This window comes from Argopecten irradians, chromosome 11, assembly GCF_041381155.1.
Source record: "Argopecten irradians isolate NY chromosome 11, Ai_NY, whole genome shotgun sequence".
In the NCBI taxonomy this organism is placed as follows: Eukaryota; Metazoa; Mollusca; class Bivalvia; order Pectinida; family Pectinidae; genus Argopecten; species Argopecten irradians.
In genome coordinates this window covers 39585180-39602815 of record NC_091144.1, presented here as the reverse complement: position 1 = coordinate 39602815, position 17636 = coordinate 39585180, and the positions used below count along the sequence as shown (strand labels likewise).

Sequence of the window (17636 nt, the reverse complement as noted above, 5' to 3'; positions counted from 1 at the left end):
GAGCAACGCACACCTCCCCATATGTATGAAAAAATGGCGGCCGCAAACTGAAGCTGTCAGTGTGTAGGATTGAATTTTGAAGAGTGTGTTTTTTCTTATATTTTTGTGTATCTGTTACCTTAGAAGTGCTTCGCATTTCGTGCGCCCTTATAATATGACGGTTTGGGGATGATAAATAAATGAGGACTTTGTCCAATACTGCTATAATTATGCCAGAACAATCATGTTTTCTGATATAATCTATGTCACAGTGGTGTGGGCATTTTCAATTAGTTACAGGTTATATCAATTTTGATCCATCAGCGGGCCCATAGATCGTTTTAAAAGGTCTATAGGGGTCTCGGTAAAAAATTGCAAAACTCAAAATGTACATGCATTGTATACTGCTAATGGATAAACGTACTTTGACACCTCATATTTTCATTTAATAAATATTTCCAGAAATTATGCCAAGTATAAATATGTAACGGGTATATGTTTATGATATTAATGCATTTTGACACGTATTCAATTTATTATCATGACTTTGTTCTGGAAATTGCTAACGTTCGTAGAAAACATCTTGCTCTTTTGCTCTTTTTCAGATAATGTTTAAAATACATTTGTATTTCTCCTTAATTTGATTTTTTGAAAAATGGACGATAACATACAAGTTTACAAAACTTTGACGTCATCTTGCTCTTTGTTCTTACATCATGAACTCACTGGCGAAATTGATAAAACCCTATCTCTTGAAATTGGCGGCGGGAAATAACACAAACATTTTCTACGAAATTTTCAAATGTTTTTCAACGTTCACACAAAATTACAAATGAGTATGAATTTGGAATTAAAGCTTCGAAACGAGTTCATAAAATTTCATATGAAATGAACACAAAATTTAAGATACATTTGTTCTGGAACTCTAGCGGAGGCAGCCATTTTGTTCAGCTGTCCTCGGATTCATAACGTCACGTCATTTTTCCTGACGTCATTTTATTGTTTCTGTCATGACGTCACAATGAATTTCCGACCAATGAAAATCGCTTAATGTCATTGTACACTAATGACATATGCAAACATAGGACACGGTCGAACTCACTGGATATCGGGCGGATTATGGGATAAGTAGTAAAAAAAATGCGTGTCAGGGGCGTAGGAAGCGGGGGAAGCTTAGTGCTGTCACTAAGGAGTTAGCAGTCCCTTGTCAACAAAAATGAAATAAAAATGACCTCAATCGGAAATCCATGATACCAGGGCCCAGTTTCATGAACATTCCTTAAATTTTAAGAATCCCTAACTAACAGTTCTCCCTAGGAAATATTACAGATTTTAAGGAGGGTTCCTTCACTTAAGATTTTCCCTTAACTTTTGTAATGCTTTTCTATGGTGACATTCCTTAAAGTTAATGGATGTTCATAAAACTGGGTCTCATCTAGATCTACACAACCAAGGCTTCAGATAGTAACAATACATATCAAATAATAATATACATTATTATATAGTATTATATTTGTGTGTGTGTAAGAAAAGATATGCGCCTCACATCAGTATTTGTATGCCGGTATGTTTCTGGGTTATTGACATACATTCTAAATCCTTTTGTTGCGTCTTTGGCTATTGCAACGTTATTGAGCAATTTCAAGAATTCCGATAACACCCATCCTCGATATTCCAGGGGTTCCGATCACTTACGATCTCTACACCCCTGGACTATCTCATAGTAAAACTGGAGGCAACTGGAAAGAACAGGTAATTTAGTCCTTTGATGTACATCAAAAGAACCGTATAACGGTACACTGTGGTTGACTGTGTGACTCTGGTGTTAGGCGTCGCTCTCTCTGTAGTCTTCAATGGAAATCTTTGCTGGCCTGTGATTGGTCAAATGTTTTCAGCTGAGCTGCCTTCAATTTCACTATGAGATAGTCCAGGGGTGTAGAGATCGTAAGTGATCGGAACCCCTGGAGTATCGAGGATGATAACACCCAAATAGTGTCCTTTGTCCAAAAAAAGTTATAATGACAATTTTTATACCATCGCCGACGTGAACACTTCACTGAAACCCCAGAAATTTCCGACAATCTTCGGAAATATAACGAACATTGCCGGAAATATTCCTTCGATGAAGGTACATGTAGTCGGATAGACTGGGTTACATGCCTTAGTGTAATTCTCTCCGCTATATTACACAGTTTTATTTTTGGAGCGAACAATAGAAAAAAAAACACGACAGACAATCCACAATCGGATCCCCTCGGAGAAATTTCCGGTAATCTTAGGAAATATATTTCCGAAGATTCACGGAAATTACTCCGAGATGTTGCGATTGAGGCAATCCAGTCTAGAGTTTCGGAATTTATCGGGAAAACCACCGGAATCAGTCGAATGCGTTTGATATGAAGGCAGTGTATACTAAATATCTAGATATATTGGTCCAATGACATTCTCTGCGCCCAACTCAATTTTGCCTCCTACTTTTATAGGATATATACATATATACTTAGACATAGAAAATCTTCTTGCTAGATTTCATTTAGAGCACAAATCGAGTTGACCTTCTGTCTATCCAGGCTCGTTCGAGTGAAAAAACAAAATGGCTTCCCCTTGTACAGTTCCGGCAGGTAATTTTTTTTCGTTTTTTGTTATTTTTATCATATTTTGTTCTATTACTTCTAACTATGTTAAGAAAAAACATTTTTGTGACATCAGAAATGATATAAAGGTATCAAGTCTTGAAGAAAAAATAATGAAATCATATTTTATCAAGCATATGAGAGGCCCTACGATCTGAAATTTTGGGACAATCTTGTGAAGGATGTAAGGGGGCTAAATGACATTTTACTTTCGGTTTATCTTATAAACATGTTTATTGACGAATGTATTAAACACTTAATATAAAGGATTGAGTAATTGATTAAAATACATTGATTTACCCAAAGCCAAAGGGGTTGATATCGACAGATATGTTTTAAAGCTCACAGTGTTGGTTTGAAACACTGCCATCGTCTGTGTATCACACAGATGACATAAAGACTCCAATAAATTTGAGATAGAATATAAATTGTTTTGAAAGAAAATTAGGCCTAATGTTTTGATTGACTTTTTGATTAAAGAAATTAAAATATGCCTCCAGTTTTGAATCTATACATGCATATCATACAAATTAGGTACGCATTGTGCATCATTATACTTTTTAAACAAGCAAACCACATGCAGGTGCTCGGAGGTTACAGGCTAGGTTCTGTGACTCAGAAATAAAAGATTTGAAAGCCCAGCCAATACGCATGTCCTTAATCATAAGTATTAAAGGGACAATTCAGTGATGTTAATTTTGTTACATAACCATGAAGAAAATTATGACATAAATGTATTGTTCTATGTACATACCTTATGAAACCCAACAAGAAATATTGAAAAAATTCCATGACATTGTTAAGTATTTTGATTGATATCGTTGAAATTCCAAATCGTTGATCAATACAATTAAGCAGATATAACATGTATGCTGTACCTATACCAGAGTCAAAGTCTGTACGTTGAACAAATGCAATACATTTATATATACATAACAACTGAGTAGTTGGTGAAATTATATTTAGACAAGAACATGCAACTAATGATGTTAACATACTACTGTAAGGGCGATTTGAGTAGTTCTAGACAAAAATTCTTTACTACTCTGGCAAGGGCCAGGGTTCGACATACAAGTCGTCCGACCCCAAAGTATTCAAATGGCAGACAGTAAGCGAGTTTGAACATTTCACGTACATTTCACTTCAATGGGCTTTTCTGGCTTATCACAGTATAACCAACTAATCTGATTTCCATTAGAACTGGGTTTTTTTCGGATGTACAATTAAATACTATTAATATAATTGTCTCTTTAACCACATGTGTATTGGCCGAAGTTTCAAAATTTTTATTTCTGAGTCACAGGAACTAGCCAACCACCTTTGAAGCAAACCTGGAAATTATTTCAAGGTGATAATAATAGGATTCAAAATAACAAGCTAATGCTATATTTTCATGTTTAAACTTATTATTTACATGTAATCCTGATATATACTGGCTGCGATATGCCTCTCGTCTACAGAAAATCTTTTAAGCACAGCTGGCCATATGGTTGAGCATCTGACTTTATTTTATATAGTGTAAGGAGGGGAGAAAATGAATACAATGTACAACTATTGGACTTGGCTACCTTGTCACCAATAATTGACTTTGTCCATGTATCCCGCTACACTCCTCCCTCCTTTTTCAAAGTCTTTGAACTTGCAGACATACAATTGCAAGATCCTATGGTATTTTAGTTGGGTGCTAGGTTTGTAACATGAGATGATAAAATGTAGTGGCTAGATTAGGGTTCAAACTTGGAACCTCTGAACAGTAGCCTGAAAGCTGAATGCTCTGACGACGGAGCTACCTGGTCACCGATGATTGACCCAGTCCAGTCCAGCTACAACTCTTCACCCTTGAAAACAGTCACTTTGTCCCAAAGACACAGCAACAGTTTTAAGTTTGCAAGTCCCCTGCTATGCATACACCAATGTGTGTTCAGGGATTAATTGATAAGCTCTCCAATTTTGTAACAGGAGAGGAGGAAATGTAGCGGCCAGATCGGCGTTCAAACCTATATATATATATACCTAGATCCTACAAACACTCGCTAGAGGTACTTTTCATCAATTGAGCTCCCTGGTCACAAATGACCAATTAACCCAATGCACTTCAGCTTCAAAGAAATAACAGGAATTACTAACACTGATTTAAAATTTTATGACGGAAAACAGTTTTTCTTTCCTGGATACTTCAGGAGATGCTATCACTGTTGTTATATCTGCCTGGTTTGTCATAGCAACACTAAAGGCTCTGTGTGTGATTTGTTTGGATAACAGGAATTGAATAACTGTACATTGTGGAGCTTCTACTCTTTATATGTCGACCAGGATGTCAATACGGTAGTTTCAAGATCCCAAAACAACATGGGTAAAGTACCACCATGCGATGATTATGCAACATCATTTAACATGATGTTTGTGATGTCATAATCACAGGAAGGTGGGACTAATCGACAGTAAATTGTTCTTTACCCACGTCAATTTGGGATCTCGAAACTCCTGTTTTGTGACAATTTGTGAAAATTTGGGATGGGGCGCAGTGCTTTGGATTGTTATAGGAGCCATATACATTTATATGGCCTATAAAGGATATGGTAAAACAAAAATTAAATATGTATTGTATTCCAACCTATTATTGTGGTGTTTTGATTTCACATTCTTTTTATCATTTTTGCAATATAAAGTAAACAGTTCCACAATACTTGTTTTGGAAACATTTTCGCAGTGATCAATTTATGTGATATCAAATATCACCCTGAAATAGATGCAAAATTCAATGAAGAAATTATTTGTTGGTGTAACCCTGGTTAATACTAGCCGCAATATATCGCTCAGCTAGAGAGAACTTCTCTTTAGCTCGATCGGTTGAGCGTCAGACTAGTAATCCAGAGGTCCCGAGTTCGATCCCTGGCAGAGGCAGGTATTAAAATTATTGTAAATCCTGCACCCTGTTACATTGGCGCCCATGTAGGGACTCGGGAATGATACTTCACGATACCTGCGAAGGAATCGTTGTTACCCCTGGAAACTCGAGGACGAGTTGTTTCCTAGAGGGGGAGTATGTAACCCTGGTTAATACTAGCCGCAAAATATCGCTCGGCTAGAGATAACTTCTCTTTAGCTCGATCGGTTGAGCGTCAGACTAGTAATCCAGAGGTCCCGAGTTCGATCCCTGGCAGAGGCAGGTATTAAAATTATTGTAAATCCTGCACCCTGTTACATTGGTATATGTATATATTTTTACAGTACTTTGCATTTTGATTTACAACTCTTGGCATTTATACATATATTGTAGAGTCAACTGTTGTTGTCCTGACGACTGAAACCGATGGGGAAACCGACGACACAGTCCAAATCAAAACAATGGCTTTATTGGAGTCGGGCGTTACCATGGAAAACGGACTATCAGATCAGGTCATACAGGTAATTCCCATACAGGATGCAAACAGTCAGGAGATCCAGATCATAGAAATGCAACAAATGGACATGAACCAGAATGTAGGGTCAGAGGTCATGGAAACATTTCCAAAAGCAGGGATTTCTCTTCTTCAAGGTCAAGGTAGCCAACAGATATTTACTCAGCCACGGGAGGAGAATAAGAAAAGTATGGTTAAGAAAACTGTAATAAAGAAAGAAGTGGAAGAGGGCAAAGCTGTGTTAGAAGACAGTCGTCCTGTGAGAAGGTCCGGCAGACTGCCAGCCCGACAAAGGGTCGTCCCTTCTAAATATAGGTACGCATTTCACATCTAAATATAGGTATGTATTTCACATCTAAATATAGGTCTGTATTTTACATCTAAATCTATATACCCGGTAACGTACTGAGACTTCACATCATAAAGTGAAAACTTCTAACCCAAGTTCATCTAAATATAAGTTGGTTCTTATTGTAAAAACTGTGTAATTTGCACACTTTTCCTGTGCAAAAATAAAATTTGAAATTGGGGTACAAAAATTACATTGATAGAGGAGGTTTAAAAAATTCAGCAGGAAGAAAACAGTGAATTTTTAGAGGCAGACAATCTATGAATGAATGTTTACTACCGGTAGTTGCTAAGGAACTGATCGAGGTAAAGAGTTTAGGGCCTCTCTTGTGATGAATATAATTACTAGTAACGGTACATGCTCTAATATGGTATTTGCATGATTGAAACCCAATAATACTTTTCAATGATGATAATGGTGTAAAGTAAGTAACTTTTTTTAACTGAAGAAAAATACTAAATTGTCTGCTCCTGTGTTTGATAGTGAAAAAATACCGTTTGTCAGGGGTGAAGTGAAAAAATACCGTTTGTCGGGGGTGAAGTATCTTTAATCCTCCAATATTTGGGATTTTTGTCTTCAATCCAATGTATTGATGTTACTGATTTCATTAGAAGATATATATATGATATTATTGATTGATTAGTACTGTAAACCTACTTATGTCAGCGCAGTCAATTCTTTTTCGCAAATGTGGAAATATGTGAATTATGATTTAGTTACTAACATGGATACAAATTAGCGCTATTCAATGGTTCAAACCAGAAATATCCTTTTTAAAAATTAACGGTAGTGTTCTATATGAAAAAGCGCTTCAAAGACAGTTACGTATGACAGAGTTACTTCCCTTGCGGGTAGGTATTGTGACATCATCATTTTCTGGCAAAAGAATGATGTTAGGCTTGTAAACACCTGAGGTCACAATCAATACCTACAGGCAAGGCCAGATAACTTTGTACAATAAGGTCAGATAACTCTGTAATATGCAAATACAGAAGATAGAATATATAATATAAACTGTTTTCAATAACATTTTTGTGGTATTGTAGAGATTACAGAAATCCAGATACTGTCGGTGAAGATCATGTTTATGATGATGACACCGATGGCGACTTCTCCCCAGAAATGACGGCACATCCAGACAGCAAAAGAATTCATACATATGTACAAAAGGGCAAGCGTGGTAGGTATAGTCAAGGCCATGATTTCTCAAAACAAAAACACTGACTTAAGCCAAAACTTGTGCATATATATATAAGTAATTTCTATTAGCTAGGCTGTGTAACCTCCTTATTAACTTCTCTTTGGAACGATTGCAGATCCTGGTCTAGGATTCTGATGTCATGAAGGAGTGGACACTGGTTCATGCTTGCTTCAACAGGAACCTGGCACAAATTTTTAACAAACAGTATTTATATATACTGTATACACAATTTAACAAAGCATGACAATTTATTGACGCATGCCCTATCCAGGCCTCGATCTCATGATCTACGGCACCCAATCGCCTAGCCAAACATACCTACGCCTTCTACCACTGCGCCACATCCACATCCCCGGATAGGGCACGAATCAATAGATTGTCATGCTTTGTTAAATTTTGTTTCTTTGATATTTTATACTGTATATAAATATATATACTGTTAGTGCCAGGACCCTGTGTGTGCTGCCACCTATGATGACACTCTGCGCTGTTACACATACTGATGATTTGAACTAGTTTTGAATACTTCTGGTTGTTTAACTTTATCATGTCGGGACTCAGTTTCATGAACATTTCTTAACTTTAAGGAATTCCTTAACTTAAAATAGGAAACCATTACAGATTTTAAAGAAGGCTACTGACATTTTATCAGTGTCTACCAGATAATCATTATTGGAAGTATAAATGATCCACCAAAAACTGTTTTAATGTTTCAGGAAGGCCAAGAAAATACCCCCATTTATATGAAATCCATACTAAAGGTAAGTGTCACAAATGTAAAAAAAATTATTATACTTAATTTTCTATTTCTTTCAAAAAACATATTTGACAGGATGCTATATACAACAACGTATACTAATGTTATACGATAAAATTGACATATATAATTGTTCTATGAAAGCAGAATTGTTTACAAATTATGCATTGTATATATTGTATTATCTTGTTCAAACTTACTTGGTGTTTATTGATCCGAGAAATTCTTAATGCAAATGACAGCTATATTAACTATATTAACAAAATAAAAGCTTAAGATTAATCATTAGACTTACTACTAGTCTCTTCAAATAAATAAAAAAGTTTCTAAAAGATTGTGTCTGTATGTTTGTGATGTTTCCATGGCTACTCTCTATTTGTGATGCTACCATGGTAACGTTATGTTTGTGATGTTACCATGGTTACTTTGTGTTTGTGATATTAATATGGTTATTTTGTATTTGTGATGTTACCATGGTTACTTGGTATTTGTAATGTTACCATGGGTACTTTGTATTGTGATGTTACAATAGGGACTTTGTATTTGTGATGTTACCATGGTTATTCCGTATTTGTAATGTTACCATGGTTACTTTATGCTTTATCCAGTTATACCACCAGCAGTTGAGGTGATGGAGGTTGAAATGTCAGACATTCGGGTCAGTGAGACTGAATCAGCTGAAGACCAGGGGCAGATAACTTGCCAAGAAGAGATCAAAATGGCTGCAGAGGCATCAGAACAACGCATGGCTTCTGACAACACGGTCCTGCAGTCTGAAGATGAAAAGGGAGACAACCAGCAATGTCGGTCAGAAGGGAAGGAGGATAGTTCATCTGGGACACCTGATCCATCAGAAGGGAAGGGGGATGGTCAGTCAGACACTTCATGTCGAGCGGAAGGAAGGAGCAATGGTCTGTCAGAAAGTTCCTTACAAAAAGGGATGAATGGAAAAGGAAGAGGTCGGCCTAAAATGATATCGGTGGAGAAAGTGACCACTGGCACTCAGAGCATCATTACTACACGGAATACATCAGGACTACATGACGCAAAATGTCCCACATGTCATAAAGTCTTTTCTTCAAAAGGTAATATTATACGCGGTTCGCACAGACCTTGAAAGGTGCTTGTCCTTGAAATGTAATTACCAAATGAAAACTATTATTTAAATATATCTTGTTTTGGATGTTTTCATAATTTATACATGTATAAAAATATGTATCAAAGCACAGGTACCTGGCTCATTCTTAAATATTAAAACATGAATTTTTTTTAAAACAAGCCAGGAACCTGTGATGTATGGGTTTATCAATCAAAGACAAAATTTGAGTACCATTTGCCGAAAACCAATTAAGTTTTCCGGCGACTTGATTCATTTTTCATGCCTACCTGGTACCTATTTTTTCATACCAATCTAATTTTGCAGTTTAGACTCATAAGTTTCTACTATATCTATGCCTGACACTATTCTGTGTTGATTTATATACGATATTTAACCAGTTTGTTTTCGGTATGTGTGTCAGGGGTTTGTGCATCTTCAGTATTCCAGGGGTTACTATCACTATCATCATATCCACCCCTGGGCTATTACAGGGGCTTCACCCTTGGGCTATTTCAGTTGATGTAACAGCCGGTCAATTGATGGAATCCTGGAACAGCTTGCTTCAATTTGGCAGGAAATGTTGTCAAGTTCAGAAAGTACACAAAATATAGTTCCTAAATAACACCATCTTTTTCATTCCATTGAGGCAATATTTCTCAATTTTTTTTTTTTTCTGAAATATAATTTAAAATATTCATTACATTCAAATTGTTAAATTGAAGAATGAAAAATACAGAAAAATATAGGCCAAATATGATGCACATTAACACTACTTGCGGGAGTCAGTGTTCCTGTGTATGTATTCTTGTGTGACAACCAACTGCATTTACACAAGTGTAAACAATTTCCCAGTTGGTAAGGTTATATAACAAAGAAAAAATGGAAATGTAAATATTTCATAATAATTCAATTTTGCTTGTTACGAGCATTTTCATTGGCTTAAAAATTTACTTTATCAGCCCATAAAGGAAAAATGGCGTCGCCTTTTGTAACGTTGCTTCTGATTGGCTGAGATGACGGAATAATGATTTCATAGATAAAAGAGTCCCAAAATGAATTTTGAATATTGAAGAGATTACCTAAATAGTAAATTGAATTATAAGGATTAACTTGAATAGATTTTTTATGTTATGGAGATATAACACAAAAATCTGAGTGTACTCTCATCATAAACCGCTTCGCAGTTATTCAGAGTACACTCAGATTTTTGTGTTATATCTCTATAACATAAAAAATCTATTCAAATTAATCCTTAAATAAACCTGCTCTTCAGGAGAGAAAAACTGACCAATCATAGGCTTTTAGAAACATCATTTGAAGATTACAGAGAGTCACACACTGTAATATTATTTGCTTCGTTTGATGTTCATCAAAGGATCAAATTATAAAATGTACCTGTCTTATCTGTTGTCACACACAGAGCCTTCAGTTTTCCTACAATGACATAGTCCACGGATTGATATAACAGCAGTGATAGTAATTCCTGGGGTATTGAGGATGGGAGTTGTGGTACCTGTAGGTTGAATCTTTGTCCAGATTAATGTAATTTAACATATTGTTTATTCTCTGATTTGTACAGGAAACATGAAAACACATACCTTGATACACACCGGTAGAAAACCATTTGTGTGTGATTTCCCAAACTGTGCTAAGTTCTTCAGGAGTAATGAGACACTCAGGCGACATAAACTGGCACACATGGGTCTGTATAAATAGAGGGAATTGAGTGGCTATGTGATTTTCTGTTAAACGAGTTATATAATTTAACGAGTTTGATTTTCATATTACAAAGTCACGAGTGTAAGATTTTTTTATCACATAACTTTTACTAAATAGAGAGATACCTTTATTTTTGTCTCTATATAAAACAGTAGAAATTTTCTACTGTTTTATACAGAGACAAAAATTAAAAAAAAAATGAAATCAAGTTCAGATGTAACGTTTCCATATACTGAGACAATTATGCAATCATATATATCATATGTAGATTATGATGTCAAAACTACCTGTGATGTCATAATAGGTTTATTATATACATGTGTGTAGAGTATTCTTACAGTATTTATAATATTGACACGGTTGGATGGACCAATTTATGTGATAAAGGATATTCTCAATAGGTTAAAGGCCCACTACCTGTCCGAAACAGTTTTTAATTTTCAAAATGGGAATGTAAAACGAGATTGATATTTTTCCAGAGTCGCAAAAGTTATTAACTTACCCTTAATACTACACTCATCATCATCCTTAGAAAAACTTAATTCAAATAAATAAAACGTTAACGCAGGTCGTCTTATATTTCCCGCCGTCGTCCTAATTACCGAGCAGTAGTTGACTATAACTGTGCCAGACAGCAAAACAGCGAAATGAATCTTTGCAGTTATAATATAATAAGCTGGAAATCTTGCATTTGTTTGTTGTTTTACCCTTATCTAAAGCCATCGATGTGTATTTTCTTATGTTGTTTATGTTTTCAAGAAACCTTTCAATTTTACTCCGGAATGGTAGTGGGCCTTTAAATTCACCATACTCAATTTGTAATGGTTTGTATTTACTCTTCTCTGTATACGTATGTCAAGGAGTTAAGGACAACCTTCAGTTGAATGACCATGATCATCATTGAAGGTCACAGAAACTTCATTTGCATAAAAAGATATCCAAATATCTAGAACTGATTTTGGTTTTGTATTAGTCATGTAACAATCTAATAAAATTAGATTTGTAATTTCGCTCCACTATAATGCTCAACGTTCCACTGCAATCACATATTGTAATGCATCATAGTGGAGCAGAATTACAAGTCTAATTTTTACTAAATTTGGGTCATTTTAGAAGAGGTAGTTCATTAGTGTTTCCTATTTACAGGAATCAAGTCCTTCCAGTGTACGTTCTGTAGTAAGAAGTTTGCCAGCAGCGTCAGTCTACAGGAACACATGTGTCGCCATACCGACGCACGCCCTCACCAGTGTACTGTGTGTCTGAAAAACTTTCGTCAGATCAGCTGTCTACGGCGACACATGGTCACACATTCGTCTGAACTCCCCTACACATGTCAAGTGTGCAACAAGAAATTCTCTACTACAATGTACCTCAAATCACACATGAAATCTCATACAGGTAAATAATGTTTCATGTATTGTCACTGTTATTCACAAATATAAAAACCATAAGGTAAGTGTGGCTTTGTAAATTGTTAAATAACATGATAAACACATGAAAACTCATACAGGTAAGTATTATTTTATAAATTGTAATTGATATAAATACACATGAAAAACACATGAAAACTCATACAGGTAAGTATTATTTAATAAATTGTCATTGATATAAATACATATGAAAAACACATGAAAACTCATACAGATAAGTATTATTTTATATATTGTCATTGGTATAAATACATATGAAAAACACATGAAAACTCATACAGGCAAATTTTGTCATTATGATAAACACACATGAAAATTCATATGTGTAAATATTGTTTTCTATATGCATGTAATTAATGTTTTAAGTGTACAAGGACATATGGCACTAGGCCATGGGATAAAATATATTTATGAGTTGCTTAAACTCTATATATGATGTAGATTTATGATTTGGTGAAACTGTAAATAATGAAAATTCAATAGTTGGTGACACTCTCAATATGAAGATTTATGAGTCGATGAAACTCTCAATATGTAGATTTATGAGTTGGTGAAACACTCAATATGTAGATTTATGAGTCGATGAAACTCTCAATATGTAGATTTATGAGTCGATGAAACTCTCAATATGTAGATTTATGAGTCGATGAAACTCTCAATATGTAGATTATGAGTCGGTAATATTGTCAATATGTAGATTTATGAGTAGGAGAAACTCTCAATATGTAGATTTATGAGTTGGAGAAACTCTCAATATGTAGATTTATGAGTTGGTAATATTGTCAATATGTAGATTTATGAGTTAGTGATATTGTCAATATGTAGATTTATGAGTTGGTGAAACTCTCAATATGTAGATTTATGAGTCAGTGAAACTCTCAATATGTAGATTTATGAGTCGATGAAACTCTCAATATGTAGATTTATGAGTCGATGAAACTCTCAATATGTAGATTATGAGTCGGTAATATTGTCAATATGTAGATTTATGAGTAGGAGAAACTCTCAATATGTAGATTTATGAGTTGGAGAAACTCTCAATATGTAGATTTATGAGTTGGTAATATTGTCAATATGTAGATTTATGAGTTAGTGATATTGTCAATATGTAGATTTATGAGTTGGTGAAACCCTCAATATGTAGATTTATGAGTTGGTGATATTGTCAATATGTAGATTTATGAGTCTGTGAAACTCTCAATATGTAGATTTATGAGTCGATGAAACTCTCAATATGTAGATTTATGAGTCGATGAAACTCTCAATATGTAGATTATGAGTCGGTGATATTGTCAATATGTAGATTTATGAGTAGGAGAAACTCTCAATATGTAGATTTATGAGTTGGAGAAACTCTCAATATGTAGATTTATGAGTTGGTAATATTGTCAATATGTAGATTTATGAGTTAGTGATATTGTCAATATGTAGATTTATGAGTCAGGGAAACCCTCAATATGTAGATTTATGAGTTGGTGATATTGTCAATATGTAGATTTATGAGTCTGTGAAACTCTCAATATGTAGATTTATGAGTTAGTGATATTGTCAATATGTAGATTTATGAGTCGGGGAAACCCTCAATATGTAGATTTATTAGTCGGAGAAACTCTCAATATGTAGATTTATGAGTTAGTGATATTGTCAATAGAGTAACAAGTTGGTGAAACAAAAAAATATATAGATTTATGAGTTTACGAAACTAACAACACTTTGGTTCCTACGCAGGTGAGAAGCCTTTTAAGTGTAACGAGTGTGGGAAAGCTTTTGCTCACCAGTCCGACCTCACCCGTCACAAGATTATACACACAGGTAAGTACTTGTCATCCCATCATGTAGAAAACTAAATTGTAAATGATTCCATAAACAAATTAAAAATCTTAAACCACTTTTCAGTCCCGTATACGGTAAACCAACTCACAAAGATTAAAATTCATGAATTTAAAAGTAAAAAGTAAAATGAAAATTCTTTTAAAGATGCTTCACCGCTGACAAAGGGCATTTTTTCAATATCAAAAACAGGAGCAGACGATTTAATATTTTTATTCAGTTACAAAAGTTACTTAATTTACACCCTTACCACCATTGAAAAGTTTGAGCTTCTAGTTTTACTGTACCGGTAATTTAAAAACTTAAAAAATATTATTTGCATCCCGAAAAAATTCTGTGGCACTTTATCCTATATGGAATGAAGTACTGATTGCGCATGCACCGAAGGCAAAATGAATTATTTCATATTATTTTTTTGTGTTAATTAGACATATATATACACTATTAAACACCAATTATTTTTCAAAGGATGAATATCATTTATGCTCTGTCGCCGATGGAGCATCTTTAGTATATCAATATAAAAAATGATGTAGATAACAATTCGGGAAGATAAACTTTCGCGAATTTACTTGGATCGCGATCATCGCAAAAATGAATCGCACACGAAAAAAAAGTTGGTTTACAGTACCCATTGCATAACGTCCTTGTAATTGAAAACTGGAATAATGACAAACTGTTGATACCAGTTATTCACGTGGGTCAATTTTAGCAGTTTTAAATTTTCGCGATCTACTTTTTAGGGTATATATAAGTGAATAATTTCTCAATATTTTGCGGATCAAATATTTGCAATCATAGCAATATTCTGTGTAATTATGAAAATTTCAACCCCCATAAAAATACCCAGGTATACGGTATCTATGAATATATTTTATAACTAAACATTTTTTTTTCTTTTATAAACAGGACAAAGACCTTACGAGTGTGAAGTGTGTCATACTAAGTTCAGTGACCCATCGAGCAAGAGGAGACACGAACGTGAACACGTAGGAGTCAAACCATACACATGCCAACTCTGTAGCGACTCGTTCAAAAGAGCAGGACAACTCAAAGCTCATTTAAGTCGAAAACATACCAACGAGAAAGATGAAGTTTCTGTGGTTCGTACTGATACTGGCGATATTCAATTTATATTTAAAGATGGTACAAATCTGGTGCCCGATTTAAATCAAAATGAGAAGAACAAAAGCCCTGTTTCTCTCTCAAAGCAGAAAAAAATTGTGAAACTCATCAAAGATCTGAACTCTTCTATGGTGCAACATGTTCAAATAAATCTGCCCTCTGCAGATTATAATGAAAGTGAGGCCGCACAGGCTCAAACAGAGGAACACAGATCTGCATCGACGAGTGAACATTTAGAACCTGTTGAAACCGTCGTCATGGAAAATTTGTATGTGGGTGAGAAACAGACAGTGGAAACCAAACAGGACGGCATTATCATACAGGAGATGACCAGCGATAACGAAATACATCCAATCATCACTGAGCAGGGCCTACAGGTCCATACTCTGGACGACAAGGACCAACGCGTCGTCACCATCACGGATATTTTACAAAATGCCAGTAATCAATCCGAGGTGCCGGTGGAGTATCTTCAAATCATAGAGGAGCTTGCACCAGAATCTTTAGAACAGCAAATAGTCGAAGTGCATTATCAGGAATCGGATCCTCCAACAGAGGGCGCTCAATCCTCCCGCGCCAGTCAGAAGGCTGAAGTACCGATAACATCAGCCATGGAAGTAGGGTCAAATTTAACACTAACAGAGAGCCAACAAGAACTATCGTCGGCCTTGGAAGGAAACCAACAGGAGCTTGGATCAGCCCTGGCAGTGAGTCAGCAAGGGGGATATCTGGACTACGTTACGAGTCCAGACTTCACTAGCCAGCAGTACTATAATTGGCTTTCTAGTTTTACAGAGCTGTGTAAGGTTCTTCCTATGCCACTAGACATGTCCTTGTTTCAAAAGATCAGCCAAGTCCACAAGACCTTGTCGGACGTCATGGCGACGCCGTCGGGGGTAGTCGCCGACAAGGAAAACTTTAAAATCCTCATGAATATCTCGAAAGAGTTGAACACTATTATCAATGAGCATCTTTTTTATGTCATGCAAAATTTAGATGTGACAAAATCATAAATATTCTTTAAACAAATTGGCTTTTGTGTGTGATCAAATCTGGAATATTTCATGGGTAATCATTTGATTACATCCAAATTATTGTCGCAAAACATATGCATATTGAGGTAACTATATGAATTAAAATCACAAAATTAAATCGCCATGGATTAGTTTCAGACATGGAGCTGCTAAATCATATAATTACATGTGCATATATAGTGAAAATAAGTTGCTTAATTTTCAGATATCTTTGTATATATGTGTAACTGTTGGAAAATTAGTTAAATTACCACTTAATATTCAAGTATTTTGTCTGTAAACTGTTTAAAGAAATCAATTAACTGCTATTTATAATGTATCTGATGTTTATTTTTCTTTTGTAGCTCGTATTTCAATTAATTTGTATTTATATCAATTCTGTTATTACCGGTTATTCTTTCATTGAATTATAATGTATCATGACACTTACCGGTTCTGTTATTACCGGTTATTCTTTTCATTGAATTATAATGTATCCATGACACTTACCGGCTTGTCATGCTTAACGCTCAATACCTACATAAAGTTAATCATTGGAACCTCATGAATCACAGCTCTATCATGACAGTGGTGATTCGTGATTTCCAATTATGACATAAAGTTATAATCAGTTATTTGTCACACTTGCATGTACACCATCGTCAATTCACAGCTCTTTCGTTTCCGACGTCTCTGTTGTTTCCGACATTCATAGAGCAGTGACCCATAGTTTCTGACAATGGCATGCACCCATGCATGTACACCTGTATTGAGTGTTTAATCTTTTATGATCAGATAAACACAGAAAAATATCAAGTTTGACTCAAATCTAAATAATAAAAATATCAAGTTTGACTCATAACTAAATTAAAATTTAATTTTAACCATTGATATTACTGGTACTAACCCTATGAAATATTATATTTATAATAATTGAATGTCTTTAAGTACATTTTACTATATATACCCAATTACATGTATTGATGTGGCGAATTCCAAACATTGAAAATGGATTTGTTGCCATAGTAACTCATTCACCCCTAAAACTTTACAATGAACTGTTCCAACCTTTGAATTCGAAGTGTTAGAATGAGTCTTCA

At 35.0% G+C, this 17636-nt stretch overlaps 1 protein-coding gene across 3 annotated transcripts; it reads left to right on the top strand.

The window, feature by feature from the left end:
* The first annotated feature begins 2485 nt into the window (after nt 1–2485).
* Nucleotides 2486–16971, top strand: LOC138335538 (uncharacterized). 3 transcript variants are annotated; one of them, XM_069284675.1, is made up of 9 exons: nt 2486–2600; nt 5893–6328; nt 7409–7542; nt 8280–8324; nt 8929–9405; nt 10999–11121; nt 12285–12536; nt 14297–14380; nt 15308–16971. In XM_069284675.1, exons 1-9 carry the CDS (start codon nt 2573–2575, stop codon nt 16534–16536), a joined length of 2808 nt encoding a protein of 935 aa, XP_069140776.1. In that variant the 5' UTR covers nt 2486–2572; the 3' UTR covers nt 16537–16971. The 3 variants fall into 3 exon arrangements, with proteins under 3 accessions (XP_069140776.1, XP_069140775.1, XP_069140777.1); XM_069284674.1 differs by having other exon boundaries at nt 7409–7546; nt 8284–8324; XM_069284676.1 differs by lacking the exon at nt 2486–2600 and adding an exon at nt 3826–3960 and having other exon boundaries at nt 7409–7546; nt 8284–8324.
* The last annotated feature ends 665 nt before the right edge of the window (nt 16972–17636 follow it).